At 39.8% G+C, this 27,081-nt stretch overlaps 1 protein-coding gene across 1 annotated transcript in view; it reads right to left on the reverse strand.

Annotated features, from left to right (window-relative positions):
- TAOK3 (TAO kinase 3) overlaps positions 1-27,081 on the reverse strand; it is a 226,199-nt gene that overhangs the window by 21,804 nt on the left and 177,314 nt on the right. Inside the window, exons 14-17 of the mRNA XM_008004888.3 lie at positions 18,307-18,441; positions 9,858-10,094; positions 5,959-6,087; positions 1,395-1,598 (exon numbers count right to left, since the gene is read on the reverse strand). Coding sequence (XP_008003079.1) covers positions 1,395-1,598; positions 5,959-6,087; positions 9,858-10,094; positions 18,307-18,441 — 705 coding nt within the window. The remainder of the gene's footprint in view (positions 1-1,394; positions 1,599-5,958; positions 6,088-9,857; positions 10,095-18,306; positions 18,442-27,081) is intronic.

The raw sequence follows: 27,081 nt of genomic DNA on the forward strand, positions 1-27,081 counted from the left end.
CTGCTTACTCCAGGTCACAATGATTTTCTGTTGAACACAGTATTCTGTATTCCTCATCTCAGTGAACACCAGCATAACCCTCCAACCTCCCAAAGTAGAAACTTGGAAGTCACTTTTGACTTCCTCTTCTGAAATTCCCATATCTATTTGGTCAGGATTAACTATCAGTTCTGAGTAAGAAATGTCACTCAGATCTAATTGCCTCTATCCCCACAGCCTCTTCCAGGTTAGAATTGGAGAAAGAGCATCCTGGCTGACCTCACTGCACTTTGCTTTTCATGACTTCCACCTCTCTCTCATACTGAAGCACTAATTCTTTTTTTTTTTTGAGATAAGTCTCACTTTATTACCCAGGCTGGAGTGCAGTGGCACGATCCTGGCTCACTGTAACTTCTGCCTCCTGGGCTCAAGTGATTCTCCTGCCTCAGCCTCCTAAGTAGCTGGGATTATAGGTGTGCACCATCACGCCCAGCTAATTTTTGTATTTTTAGTAGAGACGGGGTTTCACCATGTTGGCCAGGTTGGTTTCAAACTCCTGACCTCAAGTGATCCTTCTGCCTTGGCCTCCCAAAGTGTTGGGATTATAGGCGTGAGCCACCATGCCCGGCTGATACACTAAGTCTTCAAAATAAAGAAATGTCTCATCATGTCATTATCCTGCTTAGTAATCTCTGATAGCCACTGCCTTCAGGCTAAAAGTGAAATGCCTTGCCTTAAACAAGGGTCTCTACATTCTGCTTTCAACTAATATTGTTCTGCGCTCTACTCCGTATACACAGAACTCTGGTCACACTCATCTTTTCATCAATAGCAGAGTCCTCTAAGCCCTCTCATGATTGTATGCCAATGATACTTTATTTCTCTGTCTAATATGTTACCTAACATATTGTATTATAATTAGTCTGTTACATGCTTTTATTGCTCTTAGACTCACAGCCATTTGAAGGCAGGGAGTACGCTGCTTGGTATCCCTGGTGTCTAGCACTCACTCTGAGAGTGCTGGATGACTGAATGAATAAACTTAGTTATAGAGCATCATAATGTCACTTAAATGTTTTATGTGGAGTCACAAAAACATAAGTCCTTGACAAGCAGGCTGAAAACAAAAATTCTCGATTCTACTTCTTTTGATTCTTCATTGTGTGATATGGCTTATAACAGGAGTTCAGTAAAATTCTATTACATGTATTTAGATGGAGTTGATTCTTTGTTCTGTGAATGGGCTTCCCCTTATCATTCCCTGACTTTTTTTGCGTACCTACTCTGTGTTAGCCACTGTGCTAAAGGCTATAAAGGCTAGGGATATAGGAATGGACCAGGCAGACGTGGTCACAAGCCTCACATAGCTTATTGTCTCCTATGTCAATGACAGTAGTGACGAGCGTAATAAATACCTCCCGAATGTTCTGCTGCTCCACCTCGTGCCGCTTGATCATTATTTTCCGCTTGAAGAAACGACAATTTTTGTCGTAGTACAGTCTCTGTTGAGTGAGAAGGTGGGCTTCCTCTTCAGCCTGTGTGTGCTGCAAGTTCTCTTTATGTTTGGAGATCCGCTCTTGCTTCTCTTTCTTGGGTGTGCTGTGGTCCTCATTCATTTCCTAAAAAGAAAAGACAAAAACCAAGCTGGTCTCACTAAATGAAAGGGACTGCAACAGCTTACTGCAACTGAAGATTAAGTTATTTGGAAAGCCAATGCAAATGTAAGCACAGAAAAACTTGGTGTTGTATATCCTTCCCCCATTTTTTTTTTATTTGCCCATTAATTGAGTATTAAGTGAGAGGGACACTTGTGAGTTTCTGTATCTTTGGCTTCTCACTCTCAGAAATTATTTGTTCACTCATTCACTCAACACAAACTTAATAAGCTCCTATCATGTGACAGGCAGTGTGCAAGATACATGATACAAAGGTGAGTAAAAGGCCATCATATTTGCCACCATGTGTCTTTACATTATAGAATCAAAAATTAAAGAACCGCAGAAATGAACTAAAAATTACTGTGATCACTGCTTTGAAGAGGATGTACTGGGTCCTATAAGAATTTAATAGAAAATATTTAATCTTGGTAACAACCAAGAAAAATTAGTAGGAGTTAACCAGTGGAAAAGGAGAGGCAAGAATACTCTCAATAGAGCAAACAGCATGTGTAAAGCCCTAGGGGTGGGGGAGGAAACATGGCGCCATCAAGGGTTGAAAGAAGGTCAGAGTGGCTGGTGTAATGTAACATGAGATGAGTCTGACCAGGCAGGTGGGACCATTGAGGCTTTACAGACCAGTATAAGGACACTGATCTTTAGTATAGGAGAAATGGATTTCATGTATGCGAGAGTGTCATAATGAGATGCATTTCAAAATGATTACTCTGGTTGCCAAGGGGAGAAGAGAATGAAGGAGGCAAGAACATATGAAGATAGCTGGGAGGCTACTGGAACGGTCCAGGCAAAAGAGATGATAGTAGCTTGGACAAAGGAAGTAGTGACAAGACTGAGAGAAGTAGACAGATTCCAAAGAGAAGAGGTGACTATGCAAATGTCACTAGTTTGAATTTTAGGACAAAGCATTCGTCACTTGGGTTTACAGAGTAAATAAACCATCTATATTTTCAAAAGGACAAAATTCACAATTTTTCCAGAACATCTGAGCAAAGAAAACAAAGCAGTGAATCAGACAGTTAAGACATTAAACTATGGTGAAAAGAAAAAGACTACTTATTAAGAAAGTACAGTCTACTCTTCTTTCTTCATTTGGTTAGCTACTCACTCAGCTAAAATCTCCTTCAATTGCTAACACCTATTTTACTTAATGTTTTGTGATGCAGATATCATAGACTATTTTACCTCTTAGCCAAGAAGTCTCTATAAATCAATTTTCAACTATTCTGTTCCAGTGAAGCTGTAAGTGAAATCTTAGAATCGACAAGAGAAAGTGTTGTTTTCCGAGTAAGCTGGAGTAAGGCTGGGTCATTCATTTCTTCATGCCGTGATGTCACTACTTGGTTTGCCATTAACCACTAGCCTGCAGACCCCGATTCAAACATAATCACAAAAATTTACTCCAAAATCAAGAATAGGCCAGGCGTAGTGGCTCACGCCTGTAATCCCAGCACTCTGGCTGAGGAGGGTGGATCACGAGGTCGGGAGATCAAGACCATCCTGGTTAACACGGTGAAACCGTGTCTCTACTGAAAATACAAAAAAATTAGCCGGACGTAGTGGCGGGCGCCTGTAGTCCTAGCTACTCAAAAGGCTGAGGCAGGAGAATGGTGTGAACCCGGGAGGCAGAGATCGCGCCACTGCACTCCAGCCTGGGCGAGAGAGCAAGACTCCATCTCAAAAAAAAAAAAAAAAAAAAAAAAAAAAAAAAAAAAAAAAAAAAAAGCAAGAATAAATTAGTTCTCGACCATCTATCATCCTGTGCTGGGATTACAGGCATGAGCCACTGTGCCCAGCCAAGGAAGGTATTTAGAGTGGAGAAAAACCTCAAAATTTCTTAGGCTATCTCTGATCCAGCAACATCCTATTATGATATAAAAATTAAGCTCAAGCCAATAACTCAGAGAAAATGGAAAGAATGTGAACCTTCTGAGTTGGGCTATTCTCTCTACACCCAGGTTTTCTAGACTTTATGGTGTCAGAGATTCTACCCATTCAGCCAGTGTAAATCAAATACAATTTCTATTAGGTCTAACAATTACCAGTGGCTTACCTGGGCAGGGCAAAAAATCCCTAGGCCCACCCCAACGCCCTTGGTTTCACTTCCTAACTAAAAAAGAATTGGAGGAGAACCTTGCTAAATCCTCTACTGCTAACCTACAAATCAGAATATGAGCTCAGGCCAGGTGGGGTGGCTCACGCCTGTAATCTCAGCACTTTGGGAGGCTGAGGTGGGTGGATCACCTGAGGTCAGGAGTTCAAGACCAGCCTGGGTAACATGGTGAAACCCTGTTTCTACTAAGAATACAAAAAATTAGCCGGGCATGGTGGTGCACTCCTGTAATCCCGGCTACATGGGAGGCTGAGGCAGGAAAGGCTCTTGAACCCAGGAGGCGGAGGTTGCAGTGAGCTGAGATTGTGACATTATACTCCAGCTTGGGCAACAACAGCGAAACTCCGTCTCAAAAGATAAAAAAAGAATATGAGCTCAAACACATGATTTTATATATACTAAAACAATGCCCCATATTGAATTTTATTAAACCTTAATACACTTAGTAAGTCTGCAAATTAGAAATACTAAGGTTTATGAGAAAAAAGTCCATGGAGCTGCAGACGATTCACCTGTTAGTACTGGTAAAAGGAGAACTGAAGAAATTTGAGCTTTCAGATCAAAGTGCAGTTCTTCAAGAACTTCTTAAGTCCACTAGTGATCTTCAACCAAATATTCCAGAATCAATCATTCATCTATCAAATATTGACATGTACAAGACACAGGGATACAGTTGTGAGCAAACAAAAACATTGTATGTGCTCTTATGATGCTTACCAGTTAGTAGAGTAAGCAGCTAAAATAATCATTAAACAAATGTATAATTAAAAGCTCTAGTGTTAGGAAACCAGAGACATCTGTCTTGGTTGAGGCAGTTAGAAAAGGCTTCCCTAGGGAAGTGATATTTAAGTTAAGATTCTAATAACCAATCCCATGTCGCACGAGGAGAAGAAGTAGGAATTAACCGAGCAGAATTGTGGTCAGGAGGGCGTGGGGGTAGGGAGAACATCTTGGCGGAAGAAACAGTATGTGGAAAGACCTTGGGGAAGGGTGGAGCTTGATATGATAAATTTGAGGAACTGAAAGGTGACTATGGTAGCTGGTGCAGCGAAGAGTGGGTTGAGGGTGGGGGGAGCATTAGTGTGAGATGCCACTGAACAAGTAGGCTAGGAAGAGACTGTGTAGGGACTTCTAGGATTTTGACTTGTCCTAAAAGCGGAGAGAAGACAATGGATTTCAAAACTATGCAGTAGAATGACCAGATTTATGGTTTGAAAAGATCACTTTGACTGATGTGTGGAAAATACACAGGAAGAAGACAAGACTGGTTTAGAGTTCTATCAGTGGTTCTTGAAATGTGGTCCCTGAAGCAGCAGCAGCAGCAGCAGCGTCATCTGGGAACTTGTTAGAAACACACATTTTCAAACTCTACCCCAGAAAATCTAGGGATAGATTTTTAAAATCTGAAAATCTGGGGGTGGGTTAGCAATCTGTTTTAATAGCATTTTAGGTACTTTTTTTGTTTCTTTGTTTTTTTTTTTTTTGAGACGGAGTCTCGCTCTGCCGCCCAGGCTGGAGTACAGTGGCACGATCTCAGCTCACTGCAAGCTCCGCCTCCCGGGTTTACGCCGTTCTCCTGCCTCAGCCACCCGAGTAGCTGGGACTATAGGCGCCCGCCACCTTGCCAGGCTAGTTTTTTTTTAGTAGAGACGGGGTTTCACTGTGTTAGCCCGAATGGTCTCGATCTCCTCACCTCGTGATCCGCCGTCTCGGCCTCCCAAAATGCTGGGATTACAGGCTTGAGCCACCGCGCCTGGCCAATTTTTTTGTTTTTTTCAGACAGAGTTTGGCTCTTGTCGCCCAGGCTGGAGTGCAGTGGCGTGGTCTCAGCTCACTGCAACCTCTGCCTCTTGGGTTCAGATGATTCTCCTGCCTCAGCCTCCTGAGTTGCTGGGATTACAAGTGTGCGCCACCATGCCTAGTTAATTTTTGTATTTTTAGTAGAGACAAGGTTTCACCATGTTGGCCAGGCTGGTCTCCAACTCCTGATCTCAGGTGATCTGCCCGCCTCGGCCTCCCAAAGTGCTGGGATTACAGGCATGAGTCACTGTGCCCAGCCAGCATTTTAGGTTATTCTAACGTAAAGTTTGAGACTCGCTGGACTAGAATATTGATCACAATGCAATATGAGTGAATGTTACGTTCCAACTATTCTAATGGCAACTTGGTGAGAACAAACATTGGTATCCTTACCTCTTTTATTTTTTCCTTACAAATCTTATACTGCTTCTTCTGACTTTCTAAGAAAGTTGTCAAATCTTTCTTCTGCTGGGCCAAGATCTGTTGCTGGAACTTCTTCTCATCTGCTGCAGCTACCTTTGCCTGATAAAATAACAAATGTAGGATGAATCTGTTCTTTACACAGAATTCAGTGGGTTATATACTCAAATGCAGTAAGAGAGTCTATAAGTGCTAATAATGTGACATTTTTGAACAAATAATAAAAAATAATTGTTCTCTGAATTTTTTGTATCTTAAACAAACAAAAAACAAAACAGAAATTTTCACCATTGAAAAATACATTCTGGGGTGGGCACGGTGGCTCATGCCTGTAATCCCAGCACTTTGGGACGCTGAGGCAGACAGATCACCTGAGGTCAGGAGTTCAAGACCAGCCTGACCAACATGGTGAAACCTGGTCTCTACTAAAAATACAAAATTAGCCTGGCATGGTCGTGCATGCCTGTAATCCCAGCTACTTGGGAGGCTGAGGCAGGAGATTTGCTTGATCCTGGGAGGCGGAGGTTGCGGTGAGCTGAGATCACACCACTGCACTCCAGCCTGGGCAACAAGAGCAGAACTCCGTCTCAAAAAAAAAAAAAAAAAAAAAAAGAAAGAAAGAAAGAAAAAGAAAAATACATTCTGAATTATGGGAAAAATATGAAGGTAAACCATAAACATACTTTATTGAACACAAAAACATTCATGGGATGAAAGGAGACCTAAGAATTTTTTTTTTTTTAGATGGGGTCTCACTCTTTCGCTCAGGCTGGAGTGCAGTGGCACGAGCTTAGCTCACTACAGCCTAAAAATCCCAGGATCCAGTGATCCTCCTGCCTCAGCCTCCTGAGTTGCTGGGACCACAGGCATGCAACACCAGTCCTGGCTAAGTATTTTTAAAAAATGATCATTCAGACTGGGTCCCACTATGATGCCTAGGGTCATCTCAAATGCTTGGCCTCAAGCTATCCTCTCCTCAGCTTCCCAAAGTGCTGAGACTACAGGCATGAGCCACCATGCCTGGTCAGAACTAAGGATTATAATAAAGGTTTTAAAATCATATTGTTGATAGCCCAAAGGTTAAGTTGTAAAAATGTATAAACAACCGTGCCTGGCCAGTTATATTCCAAGAATCAAACTCTAACTGATTAATTATTCCAACTATCTGGTTTTCCAGTGGTATCATCTCAAGTGTAATTGGAAAGCTAATGGCATCTTGTTTTCTTTCTTTCTTTCTTTTTTTTTTTTTTGAGATACTCCCTTTGCCACACAGGCTGGAGTGCGGTGGCATGATTTCAGCTCACTGCAACCTCCACTTCCCGCATTCAAGTGATTCTCATGCCTCAGCCTCCCCAGTAACTGGGATTACAAGCACACGCCACCACATCCAGTGAATTTGTGTATTTTTAGTAGAGACGGGGTTTCAACATGTTGGCCAGGCTGGTCTCCAATTCTTGAATTCAAGTGATCCACCTGCCTCAGCCTCCCAAAGTACTGGGATCATAGGCGTGAGCCATTTTGTTCTCTTAGGCACCTGCTGCAATCCACAACAGTCACATGTCATGACATTTTTGGGGGTCCTAAATGAGTAAAACACATACTATATAAAAGGTAACCCAATAAATACTGCCTCCTGAAAGTGACCAAATCTGCTTCTGGTAACCATTGGGTGAAGGATAGATGTAAGACAAGCGACTTGCGAGAGAGAGAGGGAGTTATGCTTCATGGCTCATGGCTCTTTTTATGTATCCTTTTCACCTGCAACTTCCATTATGGACAATTCTTCCATTATGAACAATTCTCATAACATATTTACCAAGTCAAATCTCAAGACAGAATCTGACTGATTGATTTAATCAACATCATCCTTGTCTGGGCAGAGGTTTTCATGCCAGACTACCTGACAGATTGATGGCTGCTGGGGAAATCTTCCTTCTACAACCTGATGGTTCCTTCCATGTGGAGACAGAGAGAGACAGAGAGACAGAGAGACAGAGAGAGCGAGCAAGCTTGCTCAATTATGGAAACACCCTGGAACCGTGTCCCCAGTCACTGCATCCCCAGGGAGCACATGTCCACCACGTTTTTCAACACTATGGAAGTCTCATGGGGGTGGCAGGAAAGGTGACTCGGTTTTAGCATTGCCTGAGGAGGTAAGTGTGCTTAATTTTGTTTTCCTGCAGACATAAATTACCTCTTGTACCTAACATGTATCAGTGATAAAGATGATATTATGACTATCTGTCTCACCCTTTTTTTTTTGTTTTTTTGTTTTTTTGAGATGGAGTCTCGTTTTTGTTGCTCAGGCTGGAATGCAATGGTGCGACCTTGGCTCACTGCAACCTCTGCCTCCCGGGTTCAAGCGATTCTCTCGCCTCAGCCTCTCAAGTAGCTGGGATTACAGGAACCTGTCACCACATCCAGCTAATTTTTTGTATTTTTAGTAGAGATGGGGTTTCACCATGTTGGCCAGGCTGGTCTCGAACTCTTGACCTCAGGTGATCCACCCACCTCAGCCTCCCAAACTTCTGGGATTACAGGCATAAGCCATCATGCCTGGCTGTTTTGTTTTTTTTTTGAGATGAAGTCTCGCTCTTGTCACCTAGGCTGGAGTGCAATGGCATGATCTCAGCTCACTGCAATCTCCACCTCCCAGGTTCAAGCGATTCTCCTGCCTCAGCCTTCCAGGTAGCTAGGATTACAGGCACCTGCCACCACGCCTGTATTTTTTTATTTTTAGTAGAGGATAATTTTTGTATTTTTAGTAGAGTCAGGGTTTCACCATGTTGACTGGGCTGGTCTCGAACTCCTGACCTCAGGTGATCCGCCCGCCTCGGCCTCCCAAAGTGTTGAGATTACAGGCGTGAGCCATCGTGCCTGAATTGTATTTTTAGTAGAGATAGGGTTTCACCATGTTGGCCAGGCTGGTCTCGAACTCTTGACCTCAGGTGATCCACCCACCTTGGCCTCCCGAAGTGCTGGGATGATAGGTGTAAGCCACCACACCTGGCCTTGTCTGCTTTTAAAATTAGCTTAGAACCTGGGTGGGGAAGACACACATTCCCTAGAAAACCCAAACAATTGCCGGACTCATCATTTGCTCCCTTTGCTTAGGGGCCCATCAGCTGTAGGCAGGGATTATTGCCACTATAAGAGACTATTTGTAGAGCAGTTTTCTTTTGAAGAGGACTGTGGGTGGGGCAGATACAGTAACAAACTTGTGTTGTGCACTTTCTCAGAAGATGGCAGCATCTTGTTTCCCTTTACTTGTACCCAGACCACCATCAAGAGACTGATAGTCAGAATATATATATATATATTTATATATATATATATATATATATATATATATTTATATATAAATTGAGACAGAATCTTGCTCTGTTGCCCAGGCTGGAGTGCAGTGGCACAATCTTGGCTCACTGTAACCTCTACCTTCAAGGTTTAAGTGATTGTCCTGCCTCAGCCTCTTGAGTAGCTGGGATTACAGGCATGCGCCACCAAGCCCAGCTAATTTTAGTATTTTTAGTAGAGATGGGGTTTCACCATGTTGGCCAGGCTGGTCTCGAAGTCCTGACCTCAGATAATCTGCCCACCTCAGCCTCCCAAAGTGCTGGGATTACAGGCGTGAGCCACCACGCCTGGCTGCAGAATATATTTGAATGGACAAGAATGTAACATACATTTTCAGTTGCTATTTGAACTCTGAACAACAATTTTACATAGCCCCATAAAATCTAGAAACCCAATTCTGCCACCCCCCAAACAACAATTTTCCTCCATCCCCAACTCCTGCCTCCTGCTAACATCCTGCCACTGACCCCAAAGGTTGGGCTTGGTTGTGGCATGAAGGCGTGTGTGCACTTACTGACCTCCTTTTCTATGATAGCCACTTGCTTCTTGGCCAGCTTCTCCAGCTCGATGGACGAGTTGTTGGCATGCGTCTCCACCTCCTTCTGCAGCTTGAGGCGGTGCTCGTCCATCTCAGCCTTCAGCTTGTTCTCCAGGGCGATCAGCTGCTTCTGGTGCTGGCGCCGCATCCGCTTATAACCTGACATCTGTTCCCGCAACTCGTTCTCCTGCTCATGCTCATGGATCTGTCGTGTAACCTGAATTGGGTTAGGAAACAGAACTCAGGTAACCAGGTTCATGGGAGACAAGCTTTCAGGCAAAGTAGAAGGGCCCTGTGGCATAATTTTATCCATCACCTTCACCATCAATTTACCCACTGTTTAGTGAATGTTCACCTGTAGGGGGCACCGTGCTAGATAGATACTCTATGTATTTTATCCCTAGTCCTCAAAACCATCTCATTCACTCATTCATTTCATTCATGAGGTAGGTGATAACATCTCAGTTTTATAGTTGAAGAAATTGAGTCTTGAAAGAAACTATTTATTTAGGCCGGGCACGGTGGCTCATGCCTGTAATCCCAGTACTTTGGGAGGCTGAGGCGGGCAGATCACTTGAGGTCAGGAGTTGGAGACCAGCCTGGCCAACATGGTAATACCCCGTCTCTACTAAAAATACAAAAATTAGCCAGGCATGGTGGTGGGCGCCTGTAATCCTAGTTACTAGGGAGGTTGAGGCAGGAGAATTGCTGGAACCCGAGAGGCAGGACAGAGGCTGCAGTGAGCTAAGATCACTCCACTGCACTCCAGCCTGGGTGACAGAGACTCCGTCTCAAAAAAAATAAAAAATAAAAAATAAAAAAAATAAGAGAGAAAAAAAGAAATTATTCAGTCAAAATATGTTTACATATTTTTGATATACCATCACACATATTATATGTTCACAGTAACATAGCTAATAAGGACTGGATTGGGAATCAGGCCCATCTCTATAATTCCAGAGCCATGTTATTTCTACTATACCAAGATTGCTCACCAACACTACCAACAATGAGCCAGCTAATTATCTGTTGTGGGGGCCATCCTGTGCATTGCAGGATGTTCAGCAGCATCCCTGGCCTCTACCCACTAGATGCCAGTAGCACCTCCCACGACATGACAATGGAAAGTATCTCCAGATATTGACAAATGTTCCGTTAGGAACAAAATTCCCCTAGTTGAGAACTACTACACTGGTTTGCTTTGTGTGTGTGTGTGTGTGTGTGTCTATACATAGATATATTTATTTTGTTAAGGGTCATGTCTCTAGCAGTCATGGACCTTTTAAACTAGTCTGAACAAGATTTATTTCCTATTCCTAATATGAAGAGGTGAGTATGAGATCAAGATATCTCTTAAATCACGTCTCCCCCAGCCCCTTCTCCACACAAAAAAGTTACCAAATTACAACACATTCACTTGCTCTCCTAAAGGATAAACAATAAAGCATTGCTATGATTTTTGGAAGGCTACTGTTCTTAGTAACTTTTCCTTAACTCATTTTCAAGTAAACATCCAACAAATTAAAGCTTGTAAATATGTACATTTCAGCACCTCTTGCTCCTTTCTATTAAATCCTTTGTGATTTTCCAGCCCTTCCTTCAATGTATCTTCTCTCTTTATTTTCCTGATCACTTCCTCCTAATTTTTCCTATTTTAGAAAAAAAATCTGAATTCCAGGATTTTAACTTTAGTCTTGTTCTTCACTAAGTGATTTGGTCACTCCTATCTACTGTATGGCCCATCTCCCCAGCCTAACACCCAAACAAGTTTTACAGGACATTTTCATACTGCTATTAATTGTCTGTACTATTTTCAGTTTTTGGGTTAAAATACATTTTATACAAAGAAGAGTTTGTTTCTCTGCTCTTTTTAGAAGGTGGCCCTGCATACTAAATTGAGTCCTTACTATCAAGAGAGTGCTGTTCTGTTACAAGATAGTATTATCAAAGTACACCATTAAACATTAGCCAAACTTTGAAACCTTTCTAGCTGAAACTAACACTGGGTTTCATATTCATTTCTCTTTTCTGAAGGATAATACTCTTTAAAGTATTAAGAATAAGAGCAGAGGATATTTTAAGACCAAAAAAGGATAGCATTACCCAAAAGGCACCTAACCCTCTAAAGAAAATAAATGATTTATTTTGTTATCAGAAAATGTGTTTTTTAATGGACATAAGTCAAGATAAAAGGAGGAAAAGACGTAGTTTGACATATATGTATCAATTTTACTTCTTCATGCTTATATGTTTCTGAAGTACAACTTTAAGGAAGAAACAACTCTAATCAATAGAAAGGATACTATTTAGTCCTTTCTGAATTCAATTGTTTTTCAGAAAAATATGGCAGTAAAGTATCAGGGCTAGGGTAATGCATTTTAGATATGTTTTAGCTAGATACTTTTGCTTATTTTAGCATTCCTTCTTTAATCAGATTCCCAAAGCGGAGGCATGGCACACTCTAAGCTATCATGACACATTTAAAACTTGCCATAAGCATTGGCTTACAGCCAATAAAATATTCTCAGGATGGTCATTTCCCTAAACCAGGAGGCCTACAGATGAAAGGGAAATGAGTTGTGTCAAGAACATTTTCTATTTTAATTGGTGTGTGGGTCTCTGTAAAGAGGATGGCTTTCTGCTTGTCCCAGATCACACCTGGTACAAGGATGGGGCAAAGAAAATGTACAGAGCTCAATCTGCTATCACTGGACATCACTGAATTCCAGGAGGGACATTTTGCTTTTGAATGCTTCCCATAATGTGGATAATTACCTTCTTACACTCCTAATATCCCCTTTCATTTGTCACAACTAAACTTTCTAAGTTTCAAATGGTCTTTTTGGGTATAGAGAGAGATACTAAGCTTTATAATTCCATGCTCAAGCTGGATAGATGAATTTAAATAAAAGTATAACCAGATATTTCAGTTGTAAAGTCTAACATGAAATATACAAAAAATATGATATTTAGAGTTATGTGTGTCCGTGTCTTAAGTGTACACTATGAGTTTTAAGAATACACTTTTTGGTCAATAAAATAAAAAATAAGAGCCTATAACTTTTTCATGCATATGGTTTAAAAAGTGCTTTCACATATAATTTACCTCTTTAATTTTTAGAAGGCCTTGGATTCCTAGGGTTCTTGAATTGCCTGAGGAAATTCTTATCACCAAGGCAGAAAAAGAGTGACTATTTTCTGTTATAAAGTAATAGAGGGAATGAACACTCAAAAAAGTCAAAGCTAGAGAGAGTGGTAAGTCTAAATTACAAATCGAGTAAGTCTGAAATGGGAGAAAGTTAGAAAGATGTAGTGACTGTAGTTTTTACAATGGCAGTCTCGAAAATGTGGTCAACTAAAAGTAGGTGGTACCACGCCGTACCCAGTGGATGGCGTGGAGAAAAACCTCATCTATCTCTTACTATATAACTGACCTTGGGCAAATTACTTAACCTCTTCAAGTCTCTCAGTTTCTTAATGTGTAAAGAGAGAGGAACTACTACTATCTTCCTCAGGGTCAGAGGACTTTCTCATGTGAAAGTGCCTAGCAGGGTGTCTGACTCCTAGGAAATACTCAACATATGCTGGTTTCCTTCCTTCTAATGCCAGGCTCTGCGAAGCATGTCCCTTTGCCTTCCACTTAGTATTTCTGGTGATGGAGACATAGATCAGAAGAAGTGGATCCAGAAGAAAGGGCACATTTAAGGAAAAAAATAAATAAATAAAAACAACTGTATCTGTATCCAGGTTGTGGATAATAAGATTATGTATAATTTCTGAATCTGAATTATTACTCATTTCATGTATCTAGAATATGTAAAATAAACAAATAAATAATAAATAATGTACCATGAAAAGGAAGATCAAAACTTGTTTTCTAAAGGTTCCTACAGCTGTTCACTGCTATTTTATTTAATTCCAGCAAAATTCAGCCCTAAAACAAACCACTTCATCCGAAGTGCAGAGTGTCCCTCCGGTGTACAAAACACCGCACTTCCGGAACACAAATAATAAGCAACTTCCTGAACACAAAACAAGAGCATGGTGGCTGATAACGTTACCCTCTGAAGAGATCAAAGCCAACTTACAAGATTAATAATATGTAAGAATCAAAATGATACATATGATAAAAGTGGCCACCTCAGCACTTAGAACAAATGAAATTTATAGCAAGTTCTTAAAAAGAATATAGTGAGTCACATTTTGGCATTAGAAACTTAACATTCTATTCTTTAGAATACCTAAGGAAAAACTGTTTTTAAGTTTCTGCTAAAAGTAATGACTGGTAACAGGCAATTCTGCATTTAGAAAAGAATATGTTACATGAAGAATTCTGAAATGCAAACTTATAAATCCAAATTCTCATCTGATAGCAGGGCTGGAGGTAACCTCATTCATTCGTTCATTCATTTATTCAACACACATTTATTGAGAGACTTTGACCATATGGGTTGGGCATGTAGATTGGACAGCATAAGTGAGAAATGGTATCAGCAATGACCTTAGTGAGTTAAGAAGTCAAGAATAAGTGAAGAGATATGCAATATTTTGATAAGCATCCTCTGGTATACTGTCCAGGAAGGGAACACATTTTCAAGCATTTAGAAATAGGACTGGGCTCCTGAGAGCTGAAACAGTAGCACTTACTGCTGAGGCTCTCATATTTTTATTCTCATGTACCAAATTCATTCAGGTATCCAATTTCACAATTAGCTGAATTATTAGGGTGCATTAAAAAAACTCCAAATAAAGATTCTCTTTTTATGAGTTTTTCTATCGAATCTGGCAAAGCGAAGTAAAATAATCTATATTTGCATTAATAGAACAATAATACTTTTCTCCTACATGCCTCCTTGGGAATTCCCCTCTCCTGCCCTTCTCCCCGACATGTGTTCTAACATAAATTCGCCTGTGTAATGCTGTCACCGGTGAATGTGTTAGAACACACATTAGGAAGAGGGGCAGTGAGAATTCCTTCACAAAGTCAAAAGCTGAACTCTCATAGGTACAGTGCTCTTTATATGAATATCTCTACCATGGAAACAGCCAAGAGCTCCGGACATTACAAAGTTTTCAGAAGAAATGACATCAGATGTAGCAACAGCTGAAAACACCCTCATGAATCACTAATATAATTAAAATATGAGGCTCTCCATAAAAACTCAAAGAAGGCACATCTCAAGGGCCCAAGAAATCAGATTAGTGATTCTGCAGAACTATATAAACAACTCCTTTTTCCAGATAACACATGAGCCCAATATGAACTTCCTTATAGAAGAAGGAAAAGAAAGGTTAAAATAAAGATGCCATGAAATACCCTTCCTTTTCCTAATTCTTCAAAATAAGGGCAATAATCTCTGCCCTTAGAAAATTATAATAAAAATTATACAATTGTAATAACAAGTTACAATGCTAAAGTTTTCTCAGGATTTCATCTGGTATCAAAGTTTATAGTCCTTCCTTATCCTTTGTTACAAATGCAACTATGCAGCAGTGCATAATACAAAAATCTCAGTTCTAAGGTCCCAAAACAATACAGGCATGTAGCATTACAGGCCCAAAGCCCATGGGCTTCTTCATACACTTGTCAGTAACTTCATTCGAAAGTACAATGTTGAAAGTAATACTAAGGGGGAAGAGCACAAAGCCAGGCCTCTTTTAGGCTTATGTTGAAGAGGTAGGCTCATAAACAAATTTTAGGAAAACTGATATCTTTGTCAGTTTGCAAGTCATTTTAAAATATGCATTTCATCATTTATTTATCTAGTTATTGAAAAACTAATTTCTAATTTCCTTTTTCCTTCCTGTTGACCTTTGGACCTCTTTGTGACTTGTTAGCACCTCTACTAGAAGATGTTAAAGAAAGAGTAAAACCAAAATAAATGAATAAATAAATATAGTATTGCCACCAACTATGAGAAGGCAAGGTTTCAACAGTGACTTGATTTTTTATTATACTGGACTTTCACTTTCCCATGATCTTGCTCTTACTTTTATGTCATTTTAGTCATTTTCGTTTGAGCTGGGATCCATAAAACACAACAGAATTCATAATATATTTTTTAAAATTAAATATTTTATGATATTCCAGTATTCTGATTTATATACTACTATTGGCATTAGGTTTTAAAATAATATAGTGGGTAGAATTGTAGTACTTGGTAATATACATTAAAAAATCCACACCAATAGTTAGATTGTTCAAAATGGGACATGGAACCACAAAACACCATACCTTTTCCCTTCCATTTTTTTCCCTCCCTAAAAGCCACTAGTTACAAATACCACTGAACTCTGGTAAACTTCCGTCAATCCCAACCATGACTCCCAAAGCACTACGTTTAGAGAGGGCCCACCACAAAAAACAACTCATTTTGTGGCTAAAGCAACAGCATATCAGCTACTCTGTTTTTAACTTAATATAGGGGCGGGGGCCTTTTAGCAAATCAAAACTTCATTAGAGAGACTGGTTGCAGCTGTTCTCTGGATGGGCACTAGGAAGCCTGTAGGATTCAGAGGGTTCCTGAGGACACTGCCCGTAGCCCTGAGGTGGCCTAGTAGGGAAGCAGCTTTTATCATCCACAGAAAGGAAGACTGTGATGGCTGATATACACACAGAGTAGCCCTGGGTGAGTTCACAGATGCGAGCGTGAGATTATTCTGGCATGGCTGTAGTAATCTCTTGCTGGGAGGCAGGAGAGGGTCATGAATATATGATGTGGGAATGAGGGTGTGGCAAGAGAGAAAAGAGAACCTGTCCCAGAGGGGGAAAGCCACTTGGTGTAATGTCTGCTTCACATGCAAAACCGCTGATGGTGCTCGGATGCTCAGAGCTTGTTATCATTTCTCCACTCATTTCAACATGAACGGGTCTGGATAAAGGTACAAGTCTCACAAGAGTCGATGGTAAGTAGTCATAGTTCTCTAAAGCACCATATTTCTTCTTTTGTTAGATATCATGGCACGAAAATAATGATTATTTGGTAATCTCATGATGCTTTATCCAGACTCAAAAGCGTATTTTTAGGTGCTTAACAATCATTAGCAAATACATAGTGGACATTTTAAGATCTCCATTACATAGTGTAGCACTCCTTTAAAATGAAAAATTGCTCATCAAAGAGATCATAAGAAACTTCTATATAAAGGAACTTAAAAGTGGGCTTATTTATAAGCAGTTTAAATTAAATTGCTTGCTTTTAGACAGCAGCAGGCATAGCAATATGTAGGTGCTTTAACTTCCATTTTTCCTTGTATTTGGGTTTTTAAAGGTTACAATCCATTGTAAATTTCAAGTATAATCGAAGCCTTTAAAAGACTTGAGAAATAAAAGTAGAAATCAGGTTTGAAAAATAGGACAAGAAAAATGATCATTTCTGGGTCGGCCTCGGATGATGTCATCATAGGTTCTAAATGTAATAGCCAAGCAGTGTACACTAACTCTTCCTGCCCATGTGACCTCTAACATCCATTTGGGCAAAACAACTAATATTTCAATAATTTTTTGGTTGAGAAGTGAGATTCAGAAGCAAAAGATTAAAGAGAGTTTAGAGTGCCAAGGATGAAACGATGTGAGTGTGTGTGTGTGTGAGTGTGAGCGCGCACGCGCACGCGTGGGGGGCCGAGGGGAGGAGGCATGAAAACTAACTCTTCCAGCACACACCCCTTTTGCTACTACAAGGGCATCCAGCAATCACATTTGCAATAGTAAAAATGCTGAAGAATCCTACAGTCTCTTTTCTTCCACAATCAGCCTTATCCTCTCCTACAAAGCCCTTCTTGCTTTATTGGTGCCAGGAAATTCTTCAGGGGTTAAATGGGGAAGTGCAGCCACTACCATTGTTGCAATAAATAAATGAATGAACCAGAACAAACCAGCAATCCATTCCTGAGAAACAAGTATCTTATTTTCTACAATTATATACATTAGCCGGTAACCATATATTTTTAAAAATTATATTTTATCTTTTGATGTGTGTGTATACATTATAGACACACATGCATCTATATAAAAAGAAGCACAGTGCCCTGCATACATATACAACACCCTAAAAAATTTTAGCATTATTTATTTCAATGAAAAGACAAATAGCTTTTAAAAAACTGGACAGGCTAGCAACTTCATCTCAAAGGCCTTATATTTTGCACATACAGCATATACAAACACACACACAGGCACACACGCACACAGACACACACACACACAAAGGTTTTTTTTTTTTTCCATAGACAATGCTAAAATATCTGAAATCAGGTTGCTATGCCAACAGATTTTTTTCCTAAAATGAATAAAATTATTAGGAGAGAGAAAACATTCTTGACTCCTTTCCTCCCATCCATGAAGCCGAGAGAGGCTCAGGGAGGGCGAGAGGCTGCCAGATGGGGAGGAGGGGAAGGAAGGGAAGGTGGGTAGAGGGGTGTTTGCTTACCAAAGATGCTGATTTGATCGTGGCAAAGCGCTCTCTGTTCCGGTAGTGGAGGGCCTGGCTCTGAACTGACTGGGTAGGCCGCGGCTCAGGCCTGGGATCGCCGTGGCCCGCCTCATCCCTTATGAATACATGATCCTGCAGAAATGGATAAAAACAAGGAGAAAGTCCAGCTGTGCTCTTTCCTCGCCGGCTGCCTCTCTCTCACCCCTCTTTCTGCACAAGCACTGCTGTTTGAAATGCATAGTTTAGCTCTCTGCTAGTCCCCGCAGCTCCCACGGTACAAAATGAATAAGCAACACATTGCAGCCTTCAGTTAGGAATGTCAGCTGATCGCTAGTGGGATGCCTTCTGAATCCCTGGCAGGCTTTTTCTTTACCTCCAGAATTACATATATGCAAAAGAAAAAAAGAATAGAAAAAATAATGCAATGTACAGACTCCTTAGAACAGTTTGCTTAAAACGCTGTAACCAGAGAATTCCTTTAAAAATGTCATGTCCATGTCTAGCAAGGAGGATGCTGGTGGCTTTTAACATAAAAGCGAGCCTCCGCCTCATTCCCTTGAAAGATCTGCTTTCTCAATTTAATTTTATTTGAGATCTGTTCGGTAGGATCATCGTTCTGCCTAGAACCAATGTAGGCTTGTGCTGAACTGCCTCTCTATCTTGTGCTGGGAAGATTCGGCAGTCACTGAGGGATCCTGCTTTCCAGTCATGATCGTACACAGTTCTAGCACCTTCTCTCTACAGCTTCTGAAAGGATTTTTTTTTAGATTTAAAGCGACAGGCATACAATTTTAACCAAATGCTACTTTCACAAATTCTTCTTCAACTCAGCATTGGTATTGGTCACCAGACTGAGTAAAGCTGGAATTTAATGTCCTTGACTGATTTAATCAAGCCCGTGCTTCTTGATAGGCAAAGATAATTAATCTTGTTCTAACGCCCAGTGAAAAAATAGCATTCCCTGGAAGGATAATAATGGATGTTTCTTAAATGCAACTGAAATGACTTTTAAAGGGGAAAATGCTATCAAAGGACGATGTTCCCCTCTATAAAGATGAAGTGGTCAGTCATTAAGTGGCTATAACCCTTCAGAAAAAAGGACACTATAGTAATTTGTACCTCTAAAACATGTACAACCATGGGGGATTTTAAAATAGTACATGTTCAGGGTGGAAAAGGAGAAATTAATTCCTTATTTCCCTAGGGTTTTAGGAGAAACCATTTGTGAGAAGTCAGTATTGCATTTTATCCATGACCACTTGAAATTTTTTATAATGGCTCTTTTCTTCATCAGGAAACAAAAATTAAAGAGGTTTAGAAAATACAACATTTTATTATAGTCTAAAATTTTGGGAGAAATTAAATTTTACATCCAGATTTTTATGTAAAAACCAAGACCCAAGATTAAATTGGGCTGATTTTCTTTTTCCTTTTACACATTTAAAATGCTTTGATGTATTGGGAAGGTATTTACCATTACACCTATCTGGAGAATTTTTTAAAATTTATGTATTATAGCTCAAATAACGAAGGGATCTTTAATAAACTTGCCATTGAGGGCATATATATCAAATTCAAGTATATTCTACAGCCACACTGTCCAACAAGACAGTGACCAGCCACATATGACTATTTTAACTAAAAATTCAATTCAATTAAAATTAATTAAAACAAAATTAAGTGCAAAATTCAGTTCCTAAGTCGTACTAGCTATGTTTCAAGCACTTAGCAGCCATAGTTAGTGGTGCCATATTGGTGGCTTATAAAACTTACAAGTTTTTAAAACTTAAAAGAAAATATTTGAAGGGTCAGTTAAAATTATTCTACATGATTTCTCGTGAAATTTGAACTCTTATTTTACAGGGAAGAGCAAGAATGTGTGTAATTGGGATTCATGCACTAGGTTTAAGGTTCTGAAGAGGAAGGCACTGGGACCTGCTACCATTTACATTACTGCATATTTGCTAATAAATTTATGTCCAAAATTCAACTTAATATTACAGTGCCAGAAAAGCAAGCAGCTCTTAAATGCCAGTAATCGGAAGAGATATGCTAGGTAGAGGTCTGTGATTTTATATGAGGTCTTAACAAGTCATAGTTTTGGTAAATATGCTAACTTACCAAGTTTTGGTGAACTGGTTAACTTATCAAGTACATTGATTGAGAGGGAGACCTCAAATATGTGGGCAACAACTCAGTTTCACATTGTAATAACTTGATTTATAAGGATAACCAACGACACTAGAATCCACATTCTCCACATGACAGACCAGAACAAAATTTATTCATGTACAAATATGTGCAATTTTATTATTTTATCTCTGATAAAAATTAACTCCTTAGAAACATGGTTTAGGGCTCTGCTTCTCCAATTAAAAGCCACAGTATATTTTCTAAGTTTACTAAACTTGAGGAAGTTGAAGTACACTGGAAAAATTAAAACTTGAAATGACATTGATTTTAGTTGACACATATATAATTAAATAACTCAAATATATTTTTAAAATAATGCTATTTTTGTAGTCCAAAGAATAGTTTCAAAATTTTAACTCACTTTAAATATAATAACGCTAATAGTATAATTCTTTGCTTCCCCTAAATTTTTTTCCTCTTATAAAATCATTCTTAGTTTTCCAGATCATTTTCATAACAGAGATCACCATCAATAAAAGTCTTCAAATATTATACAAGAGACCACAAAATGGAACAAAATTTTAGTCTAACAGTGGATAGTCATTTCAAGTGCATTAGGAAATGAATTTTAAAATATTCAATTCCACTGCATAAAACAGGTTCAAAACTCCAAAGACAGCTTATGAAGCTATTTAAAAATGGGAGAATGTAACTTGAGAAGTAAGCTCAAAGAAATTAAAGTATCAACTTTACTGGAAGTATTTTCTGTTGGTTATACTGCCCCTTTAAGTAACAGTGCCTTTGTAAAAGACCACTATACCTGGCTTCCGGAGTTTCTGAACTGCACATATCTTAAGATTTAACAACGGAAAGGGTTAATTTCTATTTTTATGCAGTTATGCACTAGATACAGATTACTTACAAATGATAAGGCTGAAATCTTCAAAGAATGATTTTAGATGATTAAGAAGAATAAATCTACTTTGCCAAGGCAAAATATATGGCATGGTTATAATTTATCTTTAAAACATAATCATCCAGGAACAAACAAAAATAATTCCTTGAAATACCAGTTTTAAGTAAACCTATGTTAACCTGGTAAACTTACCACGTTGTTTTTGTTTTTGAGACAGTATTGCTCTGTTGCCCAGGCTGGAGTGTAGTGGCACTATCTTGGCTCACTGCTACCTCTCCACCTCCTCGGTTCAAGTGATTCTCGTGCTCAGCCTCCTGAGTAGCTGGGACTACAGGCACATACCACCATACCCAGTTAATTTTTTTGTATTTTAGTAGGGATGGGGTTTCACATGTTGCCCAGGCTGGTCTCAAACTCTTGAACTCAGGCAATCTGCCTGCCTTGGCCTTTCAAAGTGCTCGGATTACAGGCACGAGCTACTGTGCCCAGCCCACAACACTGTTTCATCATAAAAAATAAATGTCTTCAGATTAAAAAGGAAGCTGTCATAATGTTTGTTCAAAATCTTTGGTAAAAGAATTGAATTTCTGTATAAGAATGAAATATGTGAAGCATGAGGCACAAACTTTACTATTATACCCTAGACAAGGGGCTTTTCTTTTATTTGGAAGTCTTTCCTTTAGGTGTCTGACCTTCACTTCACTTCTGAAATGAAGGTTCCTGGTGTAGGCATTTGCCCAGAATTTCTTTTTCTAAATATATTTTCTTCCCTAATAGAGCTGATGTCTCACTATGTTGCTCAGGCTAGTCTTGAACTCCTGGGCTCAAGCGATCCGCTCGCCCTGGCCTCCCAAAGTGCTGGAATTACAGGCGTGAGCCATAGCGCCCAGCCACTTGCCTATAGTTTCTAAATGAACTTGACTTTAACCTAGGAAGTCACTCCTCTGGACTCAGTTGTGCCTTGGGTTTACCTTTATCACAGTACTCATCACACTTACTTGTCTGCCTCTGCATAAGGCTGTGGGCTTTTTGAAGGCAGAGTAAATGTCGTTTGAAAAATCTCAGTCTCCCTAGCACCTGGCATAGTGCTTGATACTTAGTAGGCATTCAGTAAATGTTTGCTGAATAAACAAACACAAGAATATAGGTCTGAGGAGATTTTGAGAAAATGACATTTTCTTTTGGATTATTTAACAGAATTCAAATTTGTATTTCATAAAAACCTGCCACTCTGTACTCTAAGAAAGTCGTAAAATAGTGACACACACATAAGCACACCTTTACACAGCGGGGTGTGTGGGGATGTATCTAAAAATGGCTTTTATCCAGTGATGAGAAACCTTTTTATAGACTCCCACACTTTTTACGCTGTGGAGAAGGGATCAGCAGACCCACCACTCTCCTTTGTTTTGTTCATTTCAAAATTATGAAATAATTGCCGAAGCAGGTGTAGCTATCAAAAGCTGGGGCTGGAGGAAGGGGAGGAGAAGATGAAAAAGCGTATTTTAACTTGGAAGGATAGTTGGAGAGAAAAGATGACTAGCAAAAGGCTGAGGAGAAAGAAAGAGAAGTAACAGCTCTGTTTAAGAAACATTACCTTCATCTGTTAATTTACTTCTACTTTGCCAAACGTGAGTTGAAGAGTCAAAGAACCCGCCCCTCTATTCAGCAAAAATAATAGGAAAGGCCACTGAAGCAAGTGAAAATAAACCAGAACATCCTATTCCCTCAAGGACATTTCTTTCTTTTTTTTAATCCCGCAAAGATGGTGAAAGCCGTTCCTTTTTTAAAAAGAGAGGAGTGGGAAAGAACTAACACTGGCAATAGGAAGGGTCAAATAAAGCTTTAGGAGTCAGGGTAGAATGGCCTTTTTTCCCCTACAACCAGACGGAGTCTTGCTCTGTCGCCCAGGCTGAAGTGCACTGGCATGATCTTGGCTCACTGCAACCTCCGTCCTCTCCGGGTTTAAGCAGTTCTCCTGCCTTAGACTCCGGAGTAGCTGAGACTACAGGCGTGTGCCACCACGCCTAGCTAATTTTTGTATTTTTAGCAGAGACAGGTTTTCACTATATTGGCCAGGTTCGTCTGGAACTCCTGAACTCTTGATCTACCTGCCTTGGCCTCCCAAAGTGCTGAGATTAAAGGTGTGAGCCACCGTGCCTGGCCAGTAGAATGACTTTTTAAAACAATAGTTTCTAGGCCGGGCGCGGTGGCTCACGCCTGTAATCCCAGCACTTTGGGAGGCCGAGGCGGGCGGATCACAAGGTCAGGAGATTGAGACCATCCTGGCTAACACGGTGAAACCCCGTCTCTACTAAAAACACACAAAAAAGTTAGCTGGGTGCGGTGGCGGGCGCCTGAGTAGTCCCAGCTACTCAGGAGGCTGAGGCAGGAGAATGGCGTGAACCCGGGAGGCGGAGCTTGCAGTGAGCCCAGATCGCGCCATTGCACTCCAGCCGGGGGGGACAGAGCGAGACTCCGTCTCAAAAAAAAACCCAAAAAACAAAAACAAAAAAAATCCCAATAGTTTCTGGAACACTTATTATATTTTATAGAATGAAGTGTTGCCCCATTTAAAAAAGAAAAGAAAAGAAAAGAAAAAAATGTTCTCTCTGTTCTCTAAATAATCCCTAGAAAGGGACCCTTATGACTGGAGTTCAATAAGCATACCTAAAATGACACTGATTCAAGAACAATGCTTTTAATATATTAAAGTCTTATGATCTATACTAATAGAAGGCAGCAACAGGCAAAGGGAATTAATTTTATACTTTAGTAAAATAAAAATACACCTTTTGATTAACAAATTTAAAAGACAGACTTTGTTGCTTAGGATAATATTAAAATATTATTTGCTATGGCTTTATACACAATGATTTTAAGGAGTAGGATGGAGGCTCAGAAGCAGGTTAGATGACAACAAGGAAACAATCTGGATTAAAAATTCGTACCAGAGTCACTTGTGAATAATCAAGAATTGAGGTGTGGAGTTGTGTCCTAGGCCGACTTTTTCAATTTAGTTCACAGAACATTTATTGAGCATTTACTATGTAACAGACACTGTGCTACATGGTAGGTGAAAAAAAAGGTTCCTGAAGAACTACTGGTCTAGAGATGTGGCGATGTTCTTGTTATTGAAAAAAGTAGTGTGGCAACACTAGCCAGGGGGAAAAATAAGTACCTGAAGTTTACTTTGTCAGAATATGCTTTTAGCTTTATCAAATCATTCTTGCTCAAAAAGATGATTGGATTGGGCTGGGCGCGGTGGCGCACGCCTATAATCCCAGCACTTCGGGAGGCAGAGGCGGATCACGAGGTCAGGAGATAGAGACCATCCTGGCTAACATGGTAAAACCCCGTCTCTACTAAAAATACAAAAAATTAGCCGGGCGTGGTGGCGGGCGCCTATAGTCCCAGCTACTCAGGAAGCTGAGGCAGGAGAATGGCGTGAACCCGGGAGGTGGAGCTTGCAGTGAGCCGAGATCGCGCCACTGCACTCCAGCCTGGGCAACAGAGCAACAGAGCAAGGCTCTGTCTCAAAAAGAAAAAAAAAAAAAAAGATTGGATTAGAATCCCCTCAGGGCCCGGGAAAGACCAGAGCAGAGGCAAGGACTGGAGAGTAAGTAACCTGGCATTCTGATGTCAAAGGAAAATTTTCATTGTCCCACTTTACATTTTGGGGGCTTGATCTATGGTAGAACCCTCCTGCTAAAATCAGGGCATCTTTATTCTGGATGCAGAGCAGTTAACTGCAAGTCATGCTCTCACTAGCTACTCATGGATTTCATTTTATTTATTTTTTTAAGGTTCTTCTTTGAAAAAGCAAATTTACTTCCTATCTAAAATGGTAATCTGTTTCAGATCTGTTTTGACTATTTGATTAGTCAAATTAATTTGACTAATTTAAGATATGTCTGCTTGTGAGTCGAGATTGCGCCACTGCACTCCAGCCTGGGCAACAGAGTGAGACTCTGTCTCAAAAAATTAAAAAAAGAAAAGAAAATATATGTCTGCTTGATTATAACAATCAAGGGACAAAAGATTCCTTTTCCCATATTCATATATATTGGCATTCATTAAGCACATTCTTATTGTGTTGGGTATTCATTTAACTTTCATTTAACTTTTTCAAACTGTAAAGATAGTAAGATTATTTAACCCTTTTGATCCAATATGTTCAATGAACCAGTAGAGTATGATATTTAATATTTGGCAATTAATTTATTCCCTGCCTTTTTTTGGGGGGTTTTGTTGGTCTATTCATTCATTCCACAGTTATTTACTGAGTGTCTATGCTGTGCCAGGCACTATTCTAGGTATTGGGTTTGTTACTTGTCCAAAGTAAAATCAAACTAACAGAGGCAGATATAACTATAAATTAATTTCCTCATTCCTAAGTTTAATACACAAAATTTTCTATTGAGAGTTAAAAATCCTATTTATGTTTCCAAGTGAAAAAGTGTTAGGAATTTGAGTAAACCACCCATTATAAACTTTATGAATAATTTTTATTTCTATTGTTTTTAAAGATAACATTTTAAAGCTCAGGTATAAGAACTCAATAGAGTTCATGAAAAGATACCATATTTAACATTAAGTTTTCATAAATATTCTATTTTTTGAGCTCTCTTACATTTTAAAGGTAACTCATCCAAAGTTTTATTTGCAAATATGTTTTGATTTTCTTCCATCATATTTCCTCTACATATTTCATAATAAAATAGAAAGATATAACTTAAATTCTTTCTGACCTACGTATTTTTTGTGGATCAAATACAATTATCTTCCACTTCAGAATATAAATTTTATCTGTTCTTCTTAAGTCATCACATCAGGGAGAGAGAAGTATTGAAACACTCATACTATCACAAGGTAGGTCTATGGCAGCATGCCAAAAATAAAATTAAAATCCCATGAGTTCCAGACCAGGGTTTTCTTTCTTGTTGATTATGCCAGTGGTGTCTTTCTTCTAATTCTGGTTGCCTATCTGAGAAATCCTGGAGCAAAAAGATCCTACTGAATTCCTCTTTTTGGCTCCCTATACTCATAGAGCCCCAGGGGTAATAGAAAGGAAAGTGCCAGACCTGTCAGCACTCATGATCACTTCCTCCGAAAAGACAGCCCAGCAAAACCTTCTTTTTCACTCTTCAAATACATGATCACTTGCCCATGTTGAAAGGACACCAGCTGGTAACGCGATCTCTTGGTAGATTTCTGCATCTGTCTGCTATCTTTGCTTTCCTCAAATTGTTTCCATGCATTCCCGATAATCTGCGTCCTTTGCTGTCTCTCTGGTCCTGATGCACTGTCCACATAGCACACCGGCCATAGCTTCTATGGCCTTCCGCTTTTCCTTAAACATATAAAGTTCTCTCTGTCTCAGTGCTCTTGTGCTTGTTGCTTTCTCACTCATTCCCATCTCTTGCACCAGCTGGCTAGCTTCTATTTGTTTTTGAAATTTCTGCTTAAATGTCACCTCATCAGGTAGGCTTTCCTTACTCTCTGCTGGAGTAAGTCCTCCTCTTACCTGAAGCAAGTTTCTTTTCTTTTCTTTTTTTTTTTTTTTGAGACGGAGTCTCGCTCTGTTGCCCAGGCCGGAGTGCAATGGAACGATCTCAGCTCACTGCAACCTCCGCCTCCTGGGTTCAAGCAATTCTCCTGCTTCAGCCTCTCAAGTAGCTGGGATTACAGGCACACGCCACCATACTCGGCTATTTTTTGTA

Source organism: Chlorocebus sabaeus, chromosome 11, assembly GCF_047675955.1.
Source record: "Chlorocebus sabaeus isolate Y175 chromosome 11, mChlSab1.0.hap1, whole genome shotgun sequence".
Classification (NCBI taxonomy): domain Eukaryota; kingdom Metazoa; phylum Chordata; class Mammalia; order Primates; family Cercopithecidae; genus Chlorocebus; species Chlorocebus sabaeus.